Source organism: Nicotiana tabacum, chromosome 16, assembly GCF_000715075.1.
Source record: "Nicotiana tabacum cultivar K326 chromosome 16, ASM71507v2, whole genome shotgun sequence".
NCBI lineage: Eukaryota > Viridiplantae > Streptophyta > Magnoliopsida > Solanales > Solanaceae > Nicotiana > Nicotiana tabacum.
Genome location: NC_134095.1, coordinates 161,266,212 through 161,287,246, shown reverse-complemented (window position 1 = coordinate 161,287,246; position 21,035 = coordinate 161,266,212). Strand labels below are relative to the sequence as shown.

At 35.6% G+C, this 21,035-nt stretch overlaps 1 protein-coding gene across 1 annotated transcript; it reads right to left on the bottom strand.

Moving 5' to 3' along the window:
* Nucleotides 1–15,334: 15,334 nt before the first annotated feature.
* Nucleotides 15,335–17,381, bottom strand: LOC107765154 (uncharacterized). Its single transcript, XM_016583763.2, has 2 exons — nt 17,180–17,381; nt 15,335–16,232 (listed from the first exon to the last, which is right to left on the bottom strand). The coding sequence occupies exons 1-2, from the start codon at nt 17,259–17,261 to the stop codon at nt 15,910–15,912; spliced, it is 405 nt and encodes a 134-aa protein (XP_016439249.2). The 5' UTR covers nt 17,262–17,381; the 3' UTR covers nt 15,335–15,909.
* Nucleotides 17,382–21,035: the final 3,654 nt, after the last annotated feature.

The window sequence follows — 21,035 nt, the reverse complement described above, 5'->3', positions numbered from 1 at the left end:
TTTTCTAAATCACATAGGTATCATATAGTTTTAGTTAAATACGCAACTTTATAGTTGCTACGGGATGGACTAAGTCACAATCCCCAATGGTGCACGCCTACACGCCCATCACCTAGCATGTGCATCACCTCAAAGCAGTAAAACAATGTGAAATCCGGGGCTTTATACCCTCAGAACTAGATTTACAATCATTACTTACCTCAAACCAGACAAAACTCTAATTTGTGATGCTCTTGGCTCTCGAACCGGCCTCCAAATGCTCCGAATCTATCCAAAATCAGTATATTATCATCAATATACGCTAAAGGACAAAACTCTAAATCCCGAATTTGGCTCAAACCCGGCCCCCGGGCCCATGTCTCGAAATCTGACAAAAACTACAAAACTAGAAAGTCCATTCACTCAAGAGTCTACCCTTGCAAAAATTATCAAAATCCAACATCAAATGGCCATCTGATTCCCCAAAAATCACCTCTCCAATTCTCTTCTCTTTTTCCTCAAATTTACACCCAATTCCCAATTTAGATTGTGGAAATCAAGAACAATCATGGAATCTAACCAAAATCAAGTGAAGAACACTTACGCTGGTCACCTCTCTAAAATTGCCTTAAAAATCGCCCAATTCCGTGGTCTCTAACTCAAAATGTGAAAAATGGGCTCAAACCCTCGATTTTGATATTTAACATTGCTGCCTAGATTTTACTCTTCGCGAACGCGATAGCGCCCTCCCGTTCGCGAAGCACAAGCTGCCTCAGACCAAAAATTCCTCCTTATCGAACGTGGGGACCCACGCGCAAATGCGAAGACCTAGCTGACTGACCCTACGCGAATGCGGAACAAACCTCACAAACACATAGGCTTATCCTCCTGAAGCTCCCCAAAGGTCGCTGACTCTATGCGAACGCGATGACCTAGTCGCGAGCGTAGGAACTACATCGCGAACGCAAAGAACAACTCAGCTGCCCCTCTGAAAAATTCCTTCGCGAACACGAGAGCCCTCTCGCGAACGCGATGAAGGAATTCTCTGCAACAAAATACCAAAAACTCTGCCAACTTCCAAAACCAAGAATTGATCCGTTAACCACCCAAAACTCACCTAAGGCCCTTGGGACCTCAACCAAACATGCCAACACATCCCATAACATCATTCAAACTTAATTGAACCTTCGAATCACTCAAAACAACATCAAAACACCAAATTACCCTCGGATTCAAGCATAAGAACTTATAAACTTTCAAATTTCACAAACGACGATGTAACCTATCAAATCACCTCCGAATGACTTGAAATTTTGCACACATGTCAAAATGATACTACGAACCTACTCCAACTTCCGTATTTCTATTTCGACACCGATATCAATATTTTCACTACCGACCAAAAAATGCCAAATTTCCAATTTCGCCAATTCAAGCCTAATTCTATCATGGACCTCCAAATCATATTCCGGACGTGCTCCCAAGTCCAAAATCATATAAAGGAGCTAAACAATTCATAATAATCCAAATCCGAGATCGAATACTAAAAAGTCAAAACTTGGTCAAACCTTTCAAATTTAAAGCTTCAAGCTGAGAATTGTTCTTCCAAATCTATTCCGATTATCCTGAAAATCAAAACCGACAATTTACATAAGTCATAATACATCATACGAGGCTATTCATGCCCAAAAACTAGCGAACGAAGTGCAAATTCTCAAAATGATCGGTCTTTACATAAGTCATAATGCATCATACAGGGCTAGTCATGCCTGAGAACTGGCGAGCGAAGTGCAAATGCTCAAAACGACCGGTCGAGACATTACTACTTTTAATATTAATCAATAGATACGGCACGAAATCACCCTTCGTACATTAACTCTCACAACATAGCATGGCATCACCCTTCATGCATTAACACTCACAATATGGCACGGCATCACCTTCGTGCATTAACACTCTCCCATACCATATAACAATGAGCAAGTAACAATAGGAAGATAGGATCAATAAGAACAAGCCTTACTTCAACAATGATTCCACAATACCAATCTCAACTTTAGAAACAATACTCAATTATCACAAAGTTCATAAACACGGTAAGAACGATCATTATAATGAGTAACTAGTCTAAGCATGGAGAACATGATCAAATTAAGCAATAAATTACAAGGAACAAGTCTCACCCGCATGATTTAACCCAACAACAACGCATAAGTACTCGTCACCTCTTATATACGTTGTACCCGACATTTTAAACATGCAGCAAATAGGCAAACAAGTCCTAATCCCTCACGTCAAAGTTAACCTCGACACTTACCTCGCTCCAAAGGATCAATTCAAAGCTTAACCACAACTTTGCCTTTCAAACAAGCCTCTGAACCAATAGAGTTGAGTAAATTACCAACCAAACTATTCAAATTAAGCCTTAGGAACTACCCACGATTGCAAAGGATTCAATTTAGGTCATTATTGAAAAAGTCAACAAAAGTCAACTCCCTGGCTCGCTTGGTACAAAACCGAAATTCGGACCAAAACTCAATTTCCCAATCACCCCCGAGCCCGGTTATGTAGTTTGTTTGGAATCTGACCTCAATTTGAGGTCTAATTCCCAATTTTGCGAAAATCCCTAATTCTACCCAAATCCCCATTTTCCACCATGAAAATACCAAATTTTAGGTTGAAATCTCAGGAAATGTAATGAAAGATTGAAAGAAAATAGGTTAGAATCACTTACCAATGTTTTGGGGAAGAAGTGCTCTTGGGAAAATCGCCTCTAGGATTTCTAAGTTTGAAAATTTTAGAGAATGAAAACAAATCTCGTTTCTCAGCTATTTGATCAGTCACAGATGTCGTATTTGCGACCTGGAGTTCGCAAATGCAAAGTAACAGTCGCAAAAACGAAGTCCTCCCAACTCTGCTTTCATCACATTTGCGATGACTTGTTCGCAAATGCGACTATGATCTTCCGCATTTGCGACAAGAATGATCGCAAATGCAACCAAGCTTGCCCTAGCCCCACTTCGCAAATGCGAAGTATTGTTTGCAAATGAGTACTCTGGCCTCCCTGCAATTGCGACATCTTTATCGCAAATGCGAACTCATGCCGACCCAGGTACTCTTAGAAAACGAGAAGAATTTTCTCACAAATTCGAGCCTATCAGGATTGGGGAATTTTCGCAAATGCGAACACTGATATCAAATTGCGAGATCAGACACCAGTTACCAGAAATTGCAGAACCATCTGAGGGTTTGAAATCATGGATTGCACATTGTATTGAAGTGAGACACACGCTTGATGACGAGCGTGGGGTCATGCACTATTGGGGATTGTGACTTGGTTCGTCCCGATTGATGATTTTACCGCGTATTTGACTGAAATCTATTTGCTATCATCATTATTTGGGTTGAATGCCATATCTAGGCTCCCTGCCAACTGTTTGAACCCTTCGAGGATTTTTGTTGATATTTCCTCACTGTTTTGATTTTATGCTTGAACTCAGTTATGTTATTTTCCACTTTTTTCAAAACGCAACCATATTAACTCTGCTTTAACACTTGAAATAATATTTTAAATCATATTTTGGGTTGAGCATCATGTTTTACTATTGCCCGAGTGGCTTATGTGATTTTTGACTGAGTAAGGCTGAGGGTCTATGTTATGAGGATACTTTTGGGTCGGGCTGCACACCGCAACGGTGATACACTGATTTTGATTATGAGGCCGAGGGCCTGAGATATGTACGCCACGAGGTGACTTGTTGATATGAGGCCGAGAGCCTAGAGATGATGTCACGAGATGACTTGATATTGTGCTTGGGCCGTAAGGGGCCCCTCTAGGAGTCTGCACAACCCCAGTGAGCGCGGGTATCCATTGTGATGTGAGATTGAGCCCGAGGGGATGGTATTGTTCTATGTGATTGCCCAAGGGGCTGGTATTGTTTTGAGATATTGCCCGAGGGCAGATTTGTTGACATTGTGCCCGAGGGGTGAAACTTATGTGCTTATCTTTCTTAATTGCTTGTCTTTTACCTGTTTAATTGTGTATTTGTGACCGAGGGGCGAATTTTCTGTGTTTATCTACACTAATTGTTTTGCATTCAATTGTGTAACTGTTGAAAAAGTCATTTTCAAAGAAGTTTAAACTGAGCTGAGAGGTTTGAAGGATTTTACAACTTCATTGCTTTCTTATTGGTTTTTGAACTGCTTCTATACAGCATGTTGATGCACTTTTCGTAATTTCTTACCATTCAGACTTTAGTTATGATTATTACTCACTGACTTGGAGTACTCACTTTACTCCCTGCACCTTGTGTGCAGATTCAGGTATTTCTACACTCGGTAGCAGGTTTTGGCTGATCGGAGGCAGAGTCATCGGAGTTCAACAAGGTAGCTGTTGGTGTTCGCAGCACTGCTTTTCTCCCTCTTTACTTCATTAGTCTGTATTCTGTACACTTCAGACCTTCAATTGTATTTTGACCCTAGTAGATGCTCGTGACTTGTGACACCCCGATGTCGGGCTGTATTTATTTTCGCAGTGTTCATTTAAACTCATATTATGCAATATCTGATTAATTAGAAAAAAAAGCATTAAATTGATTTATTAAAATTATTGAATTGAATTTGGTAATTTGTGTCGGTTGGCCTTGTCTTCACGAGAGGCACCATCAAGACCGGGTCCGGTTTGAGGTCATGACAAATTGGTATCACAGCCTACGTTACATAGGTCTCACGAGTTATGAGCAAGTTTAGTAGAGTCTTGCGGATCGGTACGGAGACGCTTGTATTTATCCTCGAGAGGCTGCAGAACCTTTAGGAAAAAACTTCACATTCTTGAATTCTTATCGTACATCCTTGATTCAGCTTGAAATGTAACTCTTTGAATTCCTTCCACGCGTTCGTATGCGCACATGAGCGCTCAGTATCAGATGTGCATCGATGGCTTGTGATTCCCTTATCGAGAGGCAAGATGTGATCTTCGTGAGTTGATGTTGGGCCAGTCTGGAGGACTTGAGGCCGGATGTTTGCCTATAGCTTGAGCACCGAGGTGCTGATTGTGTGAGCAAGTATTTTTGAACTTATATGTTCGGTAGTATCCCTATTAGTAGAAGTGACGGCTGGATAACTATGTGATGAGTATGTTAGTACTGCGAGATGTATCCATATGATTTGGAAGCAACGAGAAGGGTCTGCTGGAGGATAGAAGAACTATTAGGTGCTTGAATTCCATCTTGATTCGAGGTATAGCCCCGAGTTATGGGCGTGTGAAGAATCTTTTCATGTTTCCTAGTTGGGAGTGAAGTAAATCTCATGTTGTGGTATGAGTTCAGACTCAGGGAGACTAAGTGACTGCGTAATGTTTATGACAGTGGAAAGTATACAGAAATGTTAGTTGGAGGCAAAGCAGGTGGGTTATCTCCTACAGAGTGTTCTGAGGTTGTGTGATCCTTTTGTTATCTTTTAGAAAATCTCATTTACAAGTGAAAAATATGTGTTGAAATTAAATTTGGGTCACTTAAGAGAGTGAGCTTGATTATTGCGAGGATGAATGTGAGATTTGCAGAAGATTTAAAGTACCAGGTGGTCTGTGTTTTACGAGCTTATGAAGGATTGAGTTTAATCTCACTATGGTATTATGACAGGAATAGAGTATATGCGTTATGAGTTTTTGTGTGTGATTTGGTCTATGGCTTCGAGCCAAGTGGGGGAGTCTACTATTGATTAGGCGATTACACGGTTAGGTGCTATGTTGGTTCCAGTTTGAGGTGTGCTGGTGAATCAGTTATGGCTTGCAGAAATTGAGACCGAGGATGGCTCGAGTAAAGGAAATTTTTTGACAAAGGTTATATTATGCTTCATAGGTGTATGAGAATCACGGGATGTCTTGAGTGGTTATTGGTAAGGGTATGCGTTGCATAGAATAGGAAGTTGCTTGGTCGCATTAAGGTAAGGTTATATTCGGTAGTGTTAGAAGTGCTAATGAGGCATAGGTTGTTCGGTTCGTTTGATCAGGCTAATTGCAGTTTGAGTAGAGTGAATGACTTTCGGGAATGGTTCTAATGAGTTCAAGATTTTCAATTTGTATTCTGGCTAGAAACTGAGGTTTGCATTTGGAGGGTGTCAAGACTTGTGTCATTTCTATATCAATTATGGAATTCTAAACATCAGTATCCGGAAGGTGGAAGTAATGGCTTCGGATCCGCAGGAAACGTGATAGCATCAGTATTCTAAACATTAATATGAAACGTGATAGCTACTGGTTTCTATAATAATTCAACATAATTACATCTCTCTTTCAGATGAGGCCGTTGAACTATTGACTTGTCCCATCATTCTTTCAACTATAAGAGTGGTACTGTTTGGTGTTTTGAGATGTTGCTGTGATTGTTTGTGTGCTTCTATTTGATTTTAGAGATCAAACAGCAACCTGGTACATTAAGCTCCCGCTATGTACGGAATTTGAGGAAGGGTCGGACGATAAGGGTCTACCGTATGCAGTCTTAACCAATATTTCTGCAAGAGATTGTTTCCACGACTCAAACTTATGACTTTCTGGTCACACTGCAACAACTTTACCAGTTACGTCAAGGCTCCCCTTCACCTAATCCTATAGAATTCCGTTCAAAGTAATATATACTCAGAGTTAATGGCAATTCAATTAGGTGTTGAAATTTATGTGCATAAAGGCTTCACAAATGTGATGATTGAGACTGATTCAACCATACGAGGGTACACTCTAAGTCCCAAATTTTGTGTCTGAAGCAAATGTTTGAATCTGCGTCTGCCACAACTAATCCTATAGAATTCCGTTCAATTACCTTTAGGGCCGTCTGATTGGTGGGATAAGGGATAACAATCCCGCGATAAATTAAAAGTGAATCCGACCCGCTTTAATTTAAAAACAAGCATTAACTGACAACGCAAGCACTGCAAGCTAGAATTCCACTATAATTTGTCAAGTAGATAACAATATTGATAGTTGTAAATAAACTATTCAAATCACAATGGTCTTGGAAAAACTTTCTTTGCTTTTCTTTTCTTTCTCGTCCTATAATCTAGAGTCATTCAGATGATGAACAAAATAACGGATGTCAAGTTGTCATGAACAGACTCAATTGTTAATGATCATTACAAATAAGCCATGACATGTAATATCATAGCTTTTCCTCAATAACATAGATCCTTAGAAATCACCGCTCCTCAGCATTCAAGAGTTTCTTTGATAATATTGATGAGTCCATCTAGATGTGTTAGGTCATCTCCAACCTTTGCCCCCGTCCCTCGTAATGGGGAAAATTTTTTGGGGAATTTAGCTACAATCCTCCTCTAAAATGGGGGATGAATAGTGTTCCCTCAAATATGGGGTACACTATTCATCTCCCTCATTACTATTCATCACTTTTTATTATTATTTTATTATTTAATCTTTTAATTTATCTCTTTATATATACCTAATTATGTTTATGTAATATATTTATAATATTAATATTATATCTTAATTTTGGTGTATAATTTTGATAAATTAATTTTCGTGCATTTATTATTTTTATGTAGAATTGGCAGTAGATGAAAATCAACGATTTCAAGAATTTTTATTTCGACATAGAAAAATTAAGGACAAAGATGCTCATTTTGCACTTCGTAATGCATTAATAGATCATTTATGGGAGAATACTAGAGGTTGAAGTTGAATATTTATCTAGTATTTTGAATGAATTTTATCGTAATGTAATATGTATTTAATTAATCTTGTATCACAATGATTTCACTTTTATTTGAATTATTAGTTAATCTATAATAATTGCTAACAAATTATATTATTTAAAATTTTATGGAATTGTTTTAATTATGGAAATTACAAATTAATAAAAATAAAAGATGAAATTTGTTTAATGGAAATTAAAAAATGAAATTGAAATGAAAGATAATAATATAATATAGAAGAGAGAGAAGAATGTAAAAAAGTTTGGGGAAAAAATGGAGGAATGGTTGGAGTAAATTGTCCCCAAAATGGGGTAAAGTTTAGAGATGTCCTTAATAGGACTTATAATAAGATGTGAATCAAGAATTTAAATCTTATGAGTTCAAATTTCAAGATTTTTAGTATTAAACCAATTATAATTTTAAAATTATAGATTGATATATACTATTTTTGAAATTTTAATGAATCTATATATCTATATAATTGTGGGAATGAAAAAGGTGATGTGGCATGTCTCAAATGCTAGACTTTGTATTTATCTTTTTTCTCCTTTTTTGGCTTTTTTTTGTTGCTTTTTCCTTATTTATGCTATTGTAAAAATTAAAGTCTAATAATTATTACTCCACCGTTTCATAAATTGCAAGCACTGATTCATCTACTAATCGAATACTATTTATTGTTCTAACGTTTCATTTAACTAACTAAAGCACGGTTTCATTATCCAATCTATTCATATTCCCTTTTCCATCAATTCACCCCAATAACTAATGATTTTCAATAAATTTTGCTTTTCACATATCTTGAACTGTGAGTATCTCTAAAACATAAGTTTTCTCACTTTAGATATTAGATAGGAATAGGCAGAGAAGAGCAACTAACAAGCATGGGAAAGGAAGAAGAACGAGGGAATCCACTGCCACGCTTCTTTTTGTTTTATACTACTAACCAATATTATAGGTACATAAGATTATGAATACTTACATTTTATTCATTTTGAGTTTTCCTTAGTATAATATCTTAATTTTTTTTCCTTAATGTTTAGTTCAGTTGTTGCTCATGTTGTTCCTCAGGTACAAAATACATTGCGTTATGACATAGATATTTAAAAAAGATCTGAATGCTGTAAAATCTTCACTAATTTAATGGTGTTCATTTGTGTTGCCTACGATCAGGTGATATAATCCAAATAAGCACAGTGGGTTAACATTATGTAAGTACTTTCTCTTAAGCAAGTTGTAAGTTTTTATTTCTCTTTTATTTTTCCTCTTTTGAGATCTTGATCTACTTTGTTTTTTGTTTCAGTTTGATTCGTTCTGAGAGAGAGAGACTTATTGTATGTTTTTTATCTACTTTTTCATAAACTTGTTTGTATGTTCTTATTTCTCTTTAATTTTTATTTTTTATTTATTTGTAGTTAATCTTTCAAATTGAATCACGTAAATTGTGATATTAGTTTTTTCAATATAACACAATATATCTTCCTATTTAAGTAAATGATAATGCAAATTATTATTCATTTTATTAATTAATTATTTAATTTTCTTTCCTTACATCAAGAAAAAATTTAATTACGCTTGTAATCCAAACCCTTCATTTCCACCAATGAGGTTCTTGGGTATTGACAACAACTATTAAATATTGAAAAAGAATTACATGCAATGGACATTTTTCTTAAAATGAAAGAATAATTATAATAATAGTTATAAATATAAATCATAAAATTGAAGATTCTGTATTTGACATGTACATAATAAGAACAACCATGAGACTCTAAGAAAAAAATTTATGTTAGTGATATAACTTTAGTTTTATACACATGCACATTAAATTTTTTAATCTCTCCTATCTCAACCGAACTTACAAAATTAGTTTTATAATTATAATTATACGATATGACGTTGAAGGTTCTATGTTTGATATGTTCATAAAAAGAACAACCATGAGAAAAAAATTCTGATGAAAAGATTTAAAATTGTCACATAAAACTAATTTTATAATTACATACAAAAAGAAATTAATCTCTTCTATCTCAACTAGAAAAAATAATAATTTTATGTTTTCATTATTCTCTTTTTTTACCGCGGCGAAGCGTGGATATATTCACTAGTTTTAAATATAAATTTTTACTCGCGTCAAAAATTATAGATTCAATTAAACTCATGCTTGAACACTACATTCGCCCCTGCTTGTAATATGGATAGATGGAGTTTTTCATCCTTCAGGAACAAACCAACTAAACCAGCGAACTTCATATATGAGCCCCCTTGTATTTATTAGTTTCTCAATGTGTGATAATTGGCAAAAAGTCCATATTTTGGGCATTTTTATGTCCCCTATCATGTGTGATTTGATGAAGATTGCACTACTATTGGATGAATTTACGATCATTTTATGTTTCTTAAGTGTAGCAATGTATTTGGACGAAAGTTAATCAAAAGAAGGTGATTTAGAGCGAAACGAGACATGAAAAGACAGAGAAAAGAAAACTGAAGATGGCTCATCCAAAGCTCGTGCTTCGCAGGAGAGATGCACGAGCTAAGGAAGCTGGCTGTGAAATAAAACAGTAAACTAAAGGGCAGCGTGAGGACGAGCGCGACAAAAGAAAAAAAAAAAGGAACTGGGAGCTCGTTAATAAAAGAGCTAAAATAATACTCTCTGTTTCAATTTATGTGAATCTACTTGATCGGGTATAGAGTTTAAGAAAAAAAAAAAAGACTTTTGAAGTTGTAGTATAAAATGAGACATATATATTTATGTGGTTATAAATTATTATATTGTATACGATAGAAATCGGGGCTACCCGATTTCGTGGGCTCAACGGTCACTTCAAGAGCGAGATCAAAATAGACCAGAAGTGAGCCCGATGGGAGGCTTCGAATATCAAAGTGTTCGATGAACATCGAGACCGAACGTGACCGGCCTCGAGATAATGTCGTTACGAGTTTGTAACAGAATGAGCAAGATTCTCACCACGTCCCCAAGATCATGGCGTAAATTCCGGAAGAGATTTGTACGAGTTAGTACTAATCCGTACTAGGCGGTTAGACAGTTGTCCCAATAAGATTCCTTAATGTAAATAGAAATGTACCTTATTTAGGTTTCCCCTATTATATAAAGGGGACCCCAATCATTTGTAACCAGGATCAACCATTAGCAAAAAATATACTCTCTTACTTTCTGGTTCATATTTTATCAGAATTGTCCTTTTACTTGGTTGTTCTTATTTCACTGTTCCTAATCAACCTCGAGGCCATCTAGCTCGAGGTCGAGACTGTCTTGCACACTGGTTTGATTTACTTATTTCCTTCATTTATACGTTATACTCCTTGGTTATTAATTGTATTGACCTAAATCACATATCTTTAAAACCACAAATCAAGTTTAATTGTTACTCGTATTTTCAAAATAAACAGTTTGGCGCCCACCGTGGATTTTGACCTCGATCATTTCTCCTCTCATTTCGTGCAAAGCTTTGCCTAGACCCACTGCTTCTACGGTCTGCGTTATACGGTTGATATCAATCTCTATTCGATCTCGGCTCTTGATCGATGTCCCATTTGATCCTACCCATGGGCCTGCTAGGATAAACGGACCCTGAAGGAGTCCTCAGTTGATCATCCTCGACTCTAATCTTTGACTGATACCGATTATGTATGTCGGCCCAAGTGACAACCGGGTACTCGAGTAAACTTTGCTTCAACTGATGTGAAGCTATAAAACTCTGAGTATTGAGACCTTGAGTGAAAGTTTGAGTAGCACAACCACCGGTGACCGGAGGCAAATCCATTCTCTCTGCTTGGAACCGAGATACGATTTTCCTGAGCATCTCGTTATCTTTATCCCTTACCTTGAAAAGGTCCGACTTCCTCGTTGCAATTTAATGGCTCCAGCGTGTGCTTTTACAAAAGAATTTGCAAGCATTGCAAATGAATCGATAGAATTAGGGGGTAAGTTATGATACCATATCAAGGCACCCTTGGACAGAGTCTCCCCGAACTTCTTCAGCGGTACGGATTTAATTTCGTCATCTTCCAAGTCGTTTCCTTTGATGGCACACGTATACGAGGTGATGTGTTCATTCGGATCAGTCGTCCCATTATACTTAGGGATCTCGGGCATACGGAACTTCTTGGGGATTGGCTTTAGAACCGCACTAGGGGGAAGTGCCTTTGCACGAACTTTTTAGAATCTAGTCATTCTAAGATCGGGCCTGCCCTCGGTACTTGATCAACACGGGAGTTATAAGTCTCCACTATTTTATCATTATCCTCAATCTTTTCTCCCCGGACTCGATTCTCTTGGTGAGTTCCTCGAGCATCCTCATAATTGTGGGGTCAGTCTCCGAGCCATTACCGTTTGACCTCTCCGGCACCGGCTCAGTACGTCGAGTGTTCCCTAGTTCGACCATACTTAGAGTTTTATTCTGACTTTGAAGTTGAGCGATGGCAATCTGTTGAGCTTGTAGCATCTTGAATATTACTTGGAGGTTGATTTCCCATCTCATATACCCTGTGTTCCTTGGCCACCAGATCTGACTTCCCCGCATACACTTCCCCCCGGGATCTGCGCCTAAATCCACATTTAAAGCAATGAGTGAACTAATATCAACTGGTTCTACATTTGGCACTTCTCCAGGGTTAATCGATGGTACATCGGCTCCCGGAGCAGCTACATTTTTGCTTTCCCCATGAAATCCAAGAACGACATCGCCGTGCACAGGCACATTTTGTGAGTTTGACATGTTTAACCTGAAAACAAAGAATCTTTGACAAGAAGAAGTGTGAAAATAGCATGTATTATCAGAATTAGTACTGAACTCGAGTAGCCCTTGGGCTTAGTAGTCAAGCAAGTCCTTACTCGATCATAAAATCCCAAGGGCTATCTTAACCCGAGTTCGAGCAAACTCTCACTCGGGGACTATCTATGAAGCCTAAGGGCTAACTCTGTTTCGAGTTCGAGCAAGTACCAAACTTCACTATTAGTTTGTATGAGTCCACCAAACAGTAGAGTACCTGGTCCTCTACTGAGAATGCTAATAAAACAGTAAGTAAATAAGACACGGGATTTTTACGTGGACAAATTCCAACTCAAGGGGACAAAAAAACCATGGCCTACACTCGTAGGCTTTCAACTTTACTAACTTGTAAACACCTATTACAATCCACTTTGTAATGACTCCATTAAAAAGAATTCAACTCAACTAACTTGTAATACTCTTACCACAAGCCACTTTGTCACTCTATACTTATAAAGACTTTAACTTATGACTAAACCTAGTCACAACATAAACTCAGAGAGTTTACGGATTTTACAAGAGGGTTCCTAATCAACGCTTCTGGCTAAGCAATTTAGGAGATACAATAAGAACAATCACAAAGTTACAGCTCTACTAAGGACAACAAAATACTAACTTTAGGAACTGGTTCGTAGTAGCGTTTAACTTTATTCTTCAAGCTCATGAGAATTATTTCCACAGTTTTTGTAAAAGGCTTGAATGAATATCACGAGTGTTCAAGTGATGTTTTGATATAAACTCCTTGTTGATAAACCTTGATGACATCACTTGAATGATGTAAGCACTTTAGTTGGTCAAAAGATAAGTGGCCACTAGAAACAGTCCAGTGCAGGCAGAAACAGTGCAGGCAGTACTCTTCCAACTGTGTCCAATTGACTTCGTACTGCTATGAGGGAACCACAAGAGTATCAAGTCCTTGTTTGGTTCTCTATCTCCTGAAGCTATAGCAATTCACATTTAGCTGGAATCCGTTAACTTGCAGTGTAGCCCAAGTGTGTCAGGTTCCCTATCTGGTCCTTGACAGTAAGTTTGTTAGATCATCAAAACATAAGGCAAAGAAATTAAAAACCTATCAACTACTAAGCCCAAGGGCTACCTGAGTTCGAGAAATTCTCACTCGGGGACTATCTTTCGAGCCGAAGGGCCAGCTCATCTCAAGTTCGAGCATGTCCTCACTTGGCCATAAGGCCTAAGGGCTATTTTTATTTCAAGTTCGAGCGTGCACTCACTTAACTATCAAGACCAAGGGCTACCTTACCTCATCGAGTGTTGAGCCTAAGAGCTACTCAAACTCAAGTTCGAATGATCATTCGGGAACCATTGATCAGAAATGTTCGAGGGCAGAACTTATTGTCGTCGTTACTATCTCAAACTTTGAACATTCAAAAGGAATTTTATGCTAAAACGCTTTGACCCCCACAAAAGGGTAACAGATTCAGAAGCCATGGAAGGAAAAAGGCTTTGTATAAACCTTTTTACAAGAGCTATAGGTCATGATCAAGATTTCCTAGCAAGGGCCGATCAACCTCAAAAGCAAAAAATTACAAAGAGCACGAAACCTAAGCAGCACGGTCCTTATCGGTAGAAGTGTCTTGTCGTTATACGCTAAGAAACACGAGGACTATCTGTATACGGTAGAAATCGAGGCTACCCGATTTCGTGGGCTCGAGGGTCACTTCAAGAGCGCGATCGAAATAGACCAGGAGCGAGCCCGATGGGAGGCTTTGAATATCAAAATGCCCGATGAACATCGAGATCGAACGTGATCGGCCTCGAGATAATGTTGTTAGGAGTTTTTAACAGAATGAGCAAGATTCCCGCCACGTCCCCAAGATCATGGCGTAAATTCCGGAATAGATTTGTACGAGTTAGTATTAGTTCGTACTAGGCGGTTAGACAGCTGTCCCAATATGATTACTTATTGTAAATAGAAATGTACCTTATTTAGGGTTCCTCTATTATATAAAGGGGACCCCAATCATTTGTAACCAGGATTAATCATTAGTAAAGAATATTCTCTCTTACTTTCTGGTTCATATTTTATCAGAATTGTCCTTGGATGTTCTTATTTCACTGTTCCTAATAAACCTCGAGGCCACCTAGCTCGAGGTCGAGACTGTCTTGCACACTGGTTTGATTTACTATTTTCTTCATTTATACGTTATACTTCTTGGTTATTAATTAGTATTGAACTAAATCACATATCTTTAAAACCACAAATCAAGTTTAATTGTTACTCGTATTTTTGAGGTAAACATATATAAAGACAAATTATTTCCAAACATGGAAAGGGATCTTTTTTGGCACAGACTAAAAATAAAATAGGTTCACGTAAATTGAAATGGAGGGAGTAGATAAAATGGGACTAAGGAATTTTTTCTCTCAATATTTTTAGAAAGAAACCCGTGTACTAGCGGATCTACATTTTGACTAATGGGTTACAGAAACCCACTATTATTTTTTTACCAAGATCTATAAATATATTAGGAAATATATTGGGTATTTATAAATATTTAATTTTGAACTCAATTATTATTAAATTTAACTTCGAATTGCTATAAAAAGTCGTAAAACTTCAAATTCTAAATTAACCCGCCTACGGTTAAGAAACAAGAACAGGATAAGAACACGCCTACTAGAGTTGACCAAATACTATTCCACTATAGAGGGTATTTTTTTTTAAATACATCTATTATCGCTGCATGTGGATCAAGTTACACTATAATGAGAATATTATGTGCTGTGTTCTCGTCGATTAACCTAATTAATTATATGGAAGCTCATGTTATGTTTTATTTTTTAAAAAAAATTTACATACAAAAAATAGGGGAAGAAAAAGTGGGGGAGGAAATTACAAGATGTGAAATTAAATCATCACCAATAATCTGAAAGTTCATGAGCTATTAACATCACAAATAAAGCAGAAGGATGAACTAACAATAGCAAACACAAAGTAAAAAAAATGAAAAGTACTCATCCCCATATGCAGGATTCTTCAAATGAACAACTCCGAGGTTTGTACTCCTTCCATCTCAATTTATGTGGAAGTATTTGACTTGGTGCGATGTTTGAAAAATAAAGGAAAACTTTTAAAATTTATGGTCTAAATTAATAAATAATAGAAATTTATGTGGCTAAAATCATTTCATTAAGAGTAAAAAAAAATTTAAAGCTAAATTATTACTTAATATAGAAAGATATCATTCTTTTTTTTTTTGAACTGATTAAAAAAGAAAAGAGTATCATATAATTAGACTGAGGGAGTAATACAGTCAAATCTCTCTATAACAGTCGCGTTTGTTCCAATATTTTTTGGATGCTATAGTAAAGTGCTGTTACAGAGAACATATATTATAACATAACATAAAAAATTAATTCCGAGAAAATTAGAGTTTTATATAAGGATGATGTTACAGAGAGGTCTGACTGTATTATTTCAACCAGTTCCACCGCCAGGAGGCGCTCGTCTGGCCGGAGCTCTAGGAACATTTGCTTTACCTTCAGGGTATACAGGCGGCACATTATATTGTTCATTTCCTGCAGCTGGTTCATCATTATTATTATTTTCTGGTTCATCATATATTATATTGTTTCTTGGATCTCCAGGTGGGAATATTGCAAAATCTTGCTGCTCTTCCTCTGCATTATTTCCTTGTTCACCTGTAATTGGTGTTATTGGTGCATTTCCTGCTTCATCTATTATTATCAGTCCACCATTATCCTGGTAGTTTTCTGCTACATCTTTTGCTGGCCCTTGGTCTAACAAAATGAACACGAGTTTATGTTCTATGTACTGATGGTATGTAAAAATATTAATACAATGATTAAGGGCTCGGTTGGCCATAAACAATTTTTTTATTTTTTTTGAATTCACTCGAAGTTGAATTTTGAAATTTTTCAAAAATTTGAAAAACTTCAAAAAATTATTTTTCAAAATTTTCACTTCAAATCACTTACAAAAATTTAGAAACAACTTCAAATTGTATTCATTCCCAAACACAGCTCTAATTTTCAAATATCATTTTCACTTGAAATGACCCTACCTTTTTTTTTGACACATGAGAGATTTACTTTTACATGTAAGAGATCTGTCTTTTACACATAAGAGATTTAAAAGGGTCTTTTTTTTAATTTTAAAATTATAAAGAGGCATGGTGTAAAAATAATATGTTAAATCACACTGATTGTATAAAAATTTATTACACCGTTAGTATATATAACTTAAATCATTGAGTAATTATAGGTAAATCTCTTGCTAACTATTACTCAAGTTGATAATTTGGTCAAAATAATGGAAGCTAACATGTTATTACATATAAGAAGAGTTCACTAATTGTGTGAAAAAAATATTACATTGATATAACTTTAAATCCGTTTAACATTTAGGGGTCGTTTGGTTGGAAAGATGTTATCCCAGGATTAATTATTTCGGGATTAGTTATTTCATCTTTTTATGAGGATAATAAAACACTATAATCCCGGGATAATTAATTCGGGATTAATTATATCATAATTTTCTCCCAACCAAACATGGGATAAACTCTTCTTAAATTTAGTCCCGGGATTAATTATTCCTTATCTCTCGTACCAAACTAGCCCCTCCCCCCAACCAACACACACACACACAAAACAAAATGGAGTTTCTAACATGAAAATTAAGAAAAAAAGGGCAAAGTTTTCCAGAAAATATAGTTTTCAACTCTTACCTTTAGATGATTTTCCACATGAAACGAGGTATACGAACAGATCTTGAATCTTGTTCTTCGTATCTGCAATGAAATTAGCCATTTTTCTTTATTTTCTTGGTATTGTTTCCCCATCTGATCAACTGAGTTTATAGGAGATTAAATGTTGAAATTTCCACTAATTACTTGTTATTAAAATAGAGCTTGAGACCCATGTGAGAAATTTTAAATTTCAAGACGTGATAGCTAGTTGTTGTATAAATATTCGCATTATTACATCTCTCTTTCCAATAAGACAGTTGGCTATCATTTTTCAAAAATTTTGACTTTCCAAACAGGCCCTTAAATCATTTTTCAACTCGATTGGAAATTATTCATGTGAACTTAGATATTGTTGTCTACAAAGGAAAACAACTTAGAAAAGTTAATTGCATTCACGGAAATAGTTGTTTACAAGGGGAAATTTTATTTATTTATTTATCAAGAAACAACCTGCAAGAGTTGCATAAATTTGAATAGCAAATATTATAACCATTTATCTCAAAATTGTTGTCCATTTTTTCTTATCGACAGTCAAAATAGTGGTGTTATTTGATTTTATAATGAAAAAGGCTAAAGTTTTACTTCTTCAGCCCTAACCTATTTTATGGGGAGAATGACACAGCTACCTACAAAAATAAAACTATTTATCCTTGTCTACCCATTTGTTTTTCTACCCATAAACTAATTACATTTCCTACTCATAGTAATTTTTGTGGGGAATTTTTTCTTTATTCTCCAATTCTTTTTTATTTCTATGCTTCTTTTCTTTTTTTTTCTTTTCTCCTTTCTTTTTTCTCGTTTTCTTCTTATTTTTTCTTTTTTCCTTTTCTAATTTCATTTAACTTCTTTTTTTTTATATTCTTTTTTCTCTTCATAATCTAATTTCATTTACTATTTTCACTATTTTTTATTATTTCATTTTTATACTATAACTAAAGAAAAATCAAATTGTGTACCAATTAAATGTAGCTAATACAATCAAAAAAATATTAACTAACATATGATATCAGTATAGTATATAGTTATACCAATAGGGTATTCAATTGTACGCAAAGAGTTAAAAAATTTAATTAATTATTAAATTGAAATAATATCATTTGTCAATAAATATTTCAAAAAAATTCTAAAAAGATCTAATTGTAAGAGTATATCGTTACATTATATAGCATAGTATATCTTTTATTATTTTTTTGCATTTTCAATTTGCCCCTCACGCTGGATAAAAGCTTAAAGCAAATTAAAAGGGAAAAGGCTTTTGATCATATATGCAAGTATTATCGCTTTTATTCCTATTTAAATTCTAATCATATGAGATATTATTTATTCTGTGTATATATAGACAAATCGCTACCATAACCCAGACGGCCAATTTGATAGAGAAAAGGCAAGAAGTTAACATCACAGCTTTGGAAAAGGTCCCTCGTGGTTGTGCTCTTTTAGTTTTAATTAGGTGACGACAAGAAAATATGGGACGAAATTAAAACTTTGAATAAGAAAGGCTGTGCATACTTGACGGTCTTTTTATATATGTCATTGTTGGCTAAACACGGGATAAATTCAAAGTGGAGAAAAGTGAAAAAATGTTCTTATCAAAAAAAGGAAGTAAATAAGCCAAATCACAGATCTTCTTAATTTGACTTGGATCCGATATCAAGAAACTATGTGCGCCGGGTAAATAGTATTGGTTGGTATGCATAGGTAAGAAAAGTAAAGAGAAAACGTAAAAATTGCACGGGTGTCCTGTTTGGTCGCCCCCATTTAACCTATACCCATTTTTTTTTAAACTTTTAACTTGTACCCACTTTTTAAATAATTTCAGCCCTCTTTCTCCTCCTTCTTCTGCTCCTCAAAGTTATATTCGCCTCTTCTTTCTCAAACTTTTCCTTCTCCCTTTTCTGTAAGAAATCTGTTACGGCTATGTATAAATTTAATTATAGTTAAAACCACTAATACATCTCTGTACAAAAGTACCAGAAATTTGCCGCTGAGATCAGTTAAGTTCGTTGGTTTTGCCATCATCTCTTCTTTCACAAGTGAACAGATGTAGTTAAATATCTTTCTTTAAAGTTTGAACAAAGATTCAAATGTTACTGAATTTCCTTTCTGTACTGAAGTCCCTCAGAAGCAACAAACAGAAAGAGGTCATATTTCATCATTGGCTGTAAATTTGCTGAGACTAAAGAGGTTCAAGTTTTTCGGCCTTTTTTTTTTGAAACTGTTTGCAACCATGACGACATTTCTCTTAGAAATGTCCAATTGATCTTTTGATATCATATATTGGAAGAGCAAAGCTTAGAAGTTCGTCAGTTACAAAACAAAAACTTCAGTTCTAGAGTTGAAGTTCGCTAGTTACAAAAACAAAAACTTTAGCTCTAGAGCTGAAGCTTACAAACAAAAAGCCAGTTACAAACAAAAACTTCAGCTCTAGAGCTGAAGTTTGACAGTTCGACAGTTACAAAACAAAAACTTCAGCAGCTGAAGTTCGCCAGTTACAAACAAAAATTTCAACTCTAGAGCTGAAGTTCGACAGTTACAAAACAAAAACTTCAGCTCTAGAGCTGAACTTCAGGCCCGGCTACTAGAATGCTGAAGTTTTGCGTGATTGCCTTTGCTACTTCAGCCTCGTATGCTGAAGTTATGCGAAAAAGCGAATACGCTTCCAATTTTTTTTACAAAGCGGGCACAAATTAAAACGTGACACAAAAAGCGGGTATAGATGCAAATGCCTTCTGACATGCACGTTTGGAAATTTTTTTGCAAAGCGGGCACAAGTTAAAACGTGACACAAAAAGCGAATATAGATGCAAATGCCCCAGAGAAAACTACCCTCTATAACCTTTCAAAATTTTATTAGCCCATGTTTTTCCACATGGACCCGAAATAGCCCTTAGGCCCAATGTATTGACAAGTTATAGCCACTATTTCCAATACACTTTCACTTTCTTTCAACCGCTTGCTTCTCCTCTCTCTATCTCTTCTCATCTTATCCGATCTTCCATCTTTCCCTTTCTTATCTTTCCCTTCTTCACTCCCTCCTTTTTTTTCTTTTTTTTTCTTCTCCTATAGCGACACCAACACATGTTTTTTTTAATTTTCTCTTTTTTCTTTGCGATCTCCTCTTATTTTACTTAGATACAGAAATATCTATCTTCTTTGAGTAATTTCTGGCAAAAGTCTGGCGGAGGTTGTCGCTTTCTTCTCTTTCTGTCCACTTTTAGATATAGTATTGTATGATATTTTTTCGGATGACTTTTGCAAGAAGATGAGAAATGGAGAAAATAAAATAGACGCTGCCGGAGAAAAGCTTTTTCTGGCCAAGTTTGGTATCCTCCATTATCATTAACGCTCCTTTATTTATACACTGTGTAATCAATGTATAATAATTGTATAATATAGTGTATAATCGTTGTGTATATATTATACACTAATGATACACTTATTATACAATACTGGACGTGAAAGATTACGGTGATTATGGTGAGTATTGAAAATATTGTATATAATATGTATATATAATGTATGGACATGTATATGGAAGGTGTATCTACACTGATATAATGCATATAGACTTTTTATACAAATTCAATATTCATATAATTTGTATATATTTTATATATAAAGTGTATAATAGTGAATATATATTGTTCGATGATGTATAAAAAGTGTATATACACATTATACTAGTGTATAATGTGTAGTCCGTGTAAAACCTATACATCACCTTCTTCCTCTTCTTATATCATGGGTATTTTTGCTTATGCAATGTCATATTTTTCTAGATTGAATCACTAAAATTTTAATTTTTTGTAAAAGATAAAAAGGGGTTTTTGGAGGT

Coding starts and splice junctions, on each gene's coding strand:
- LOC107765154 (XM_016583763.2), bottom strand. CDS start 17,261: ATGGCTAATTTCATTGCAGATACGAAGAACAAGATTCAAGATCTGTTC. Junction 16,233..17,179: donor ATGTGGAAAATCATCTAAAG/GTAAGAGTTGAA, acceptor TCATTTTGTTAG/ACCAAGGGCCAGCAAAAGAT.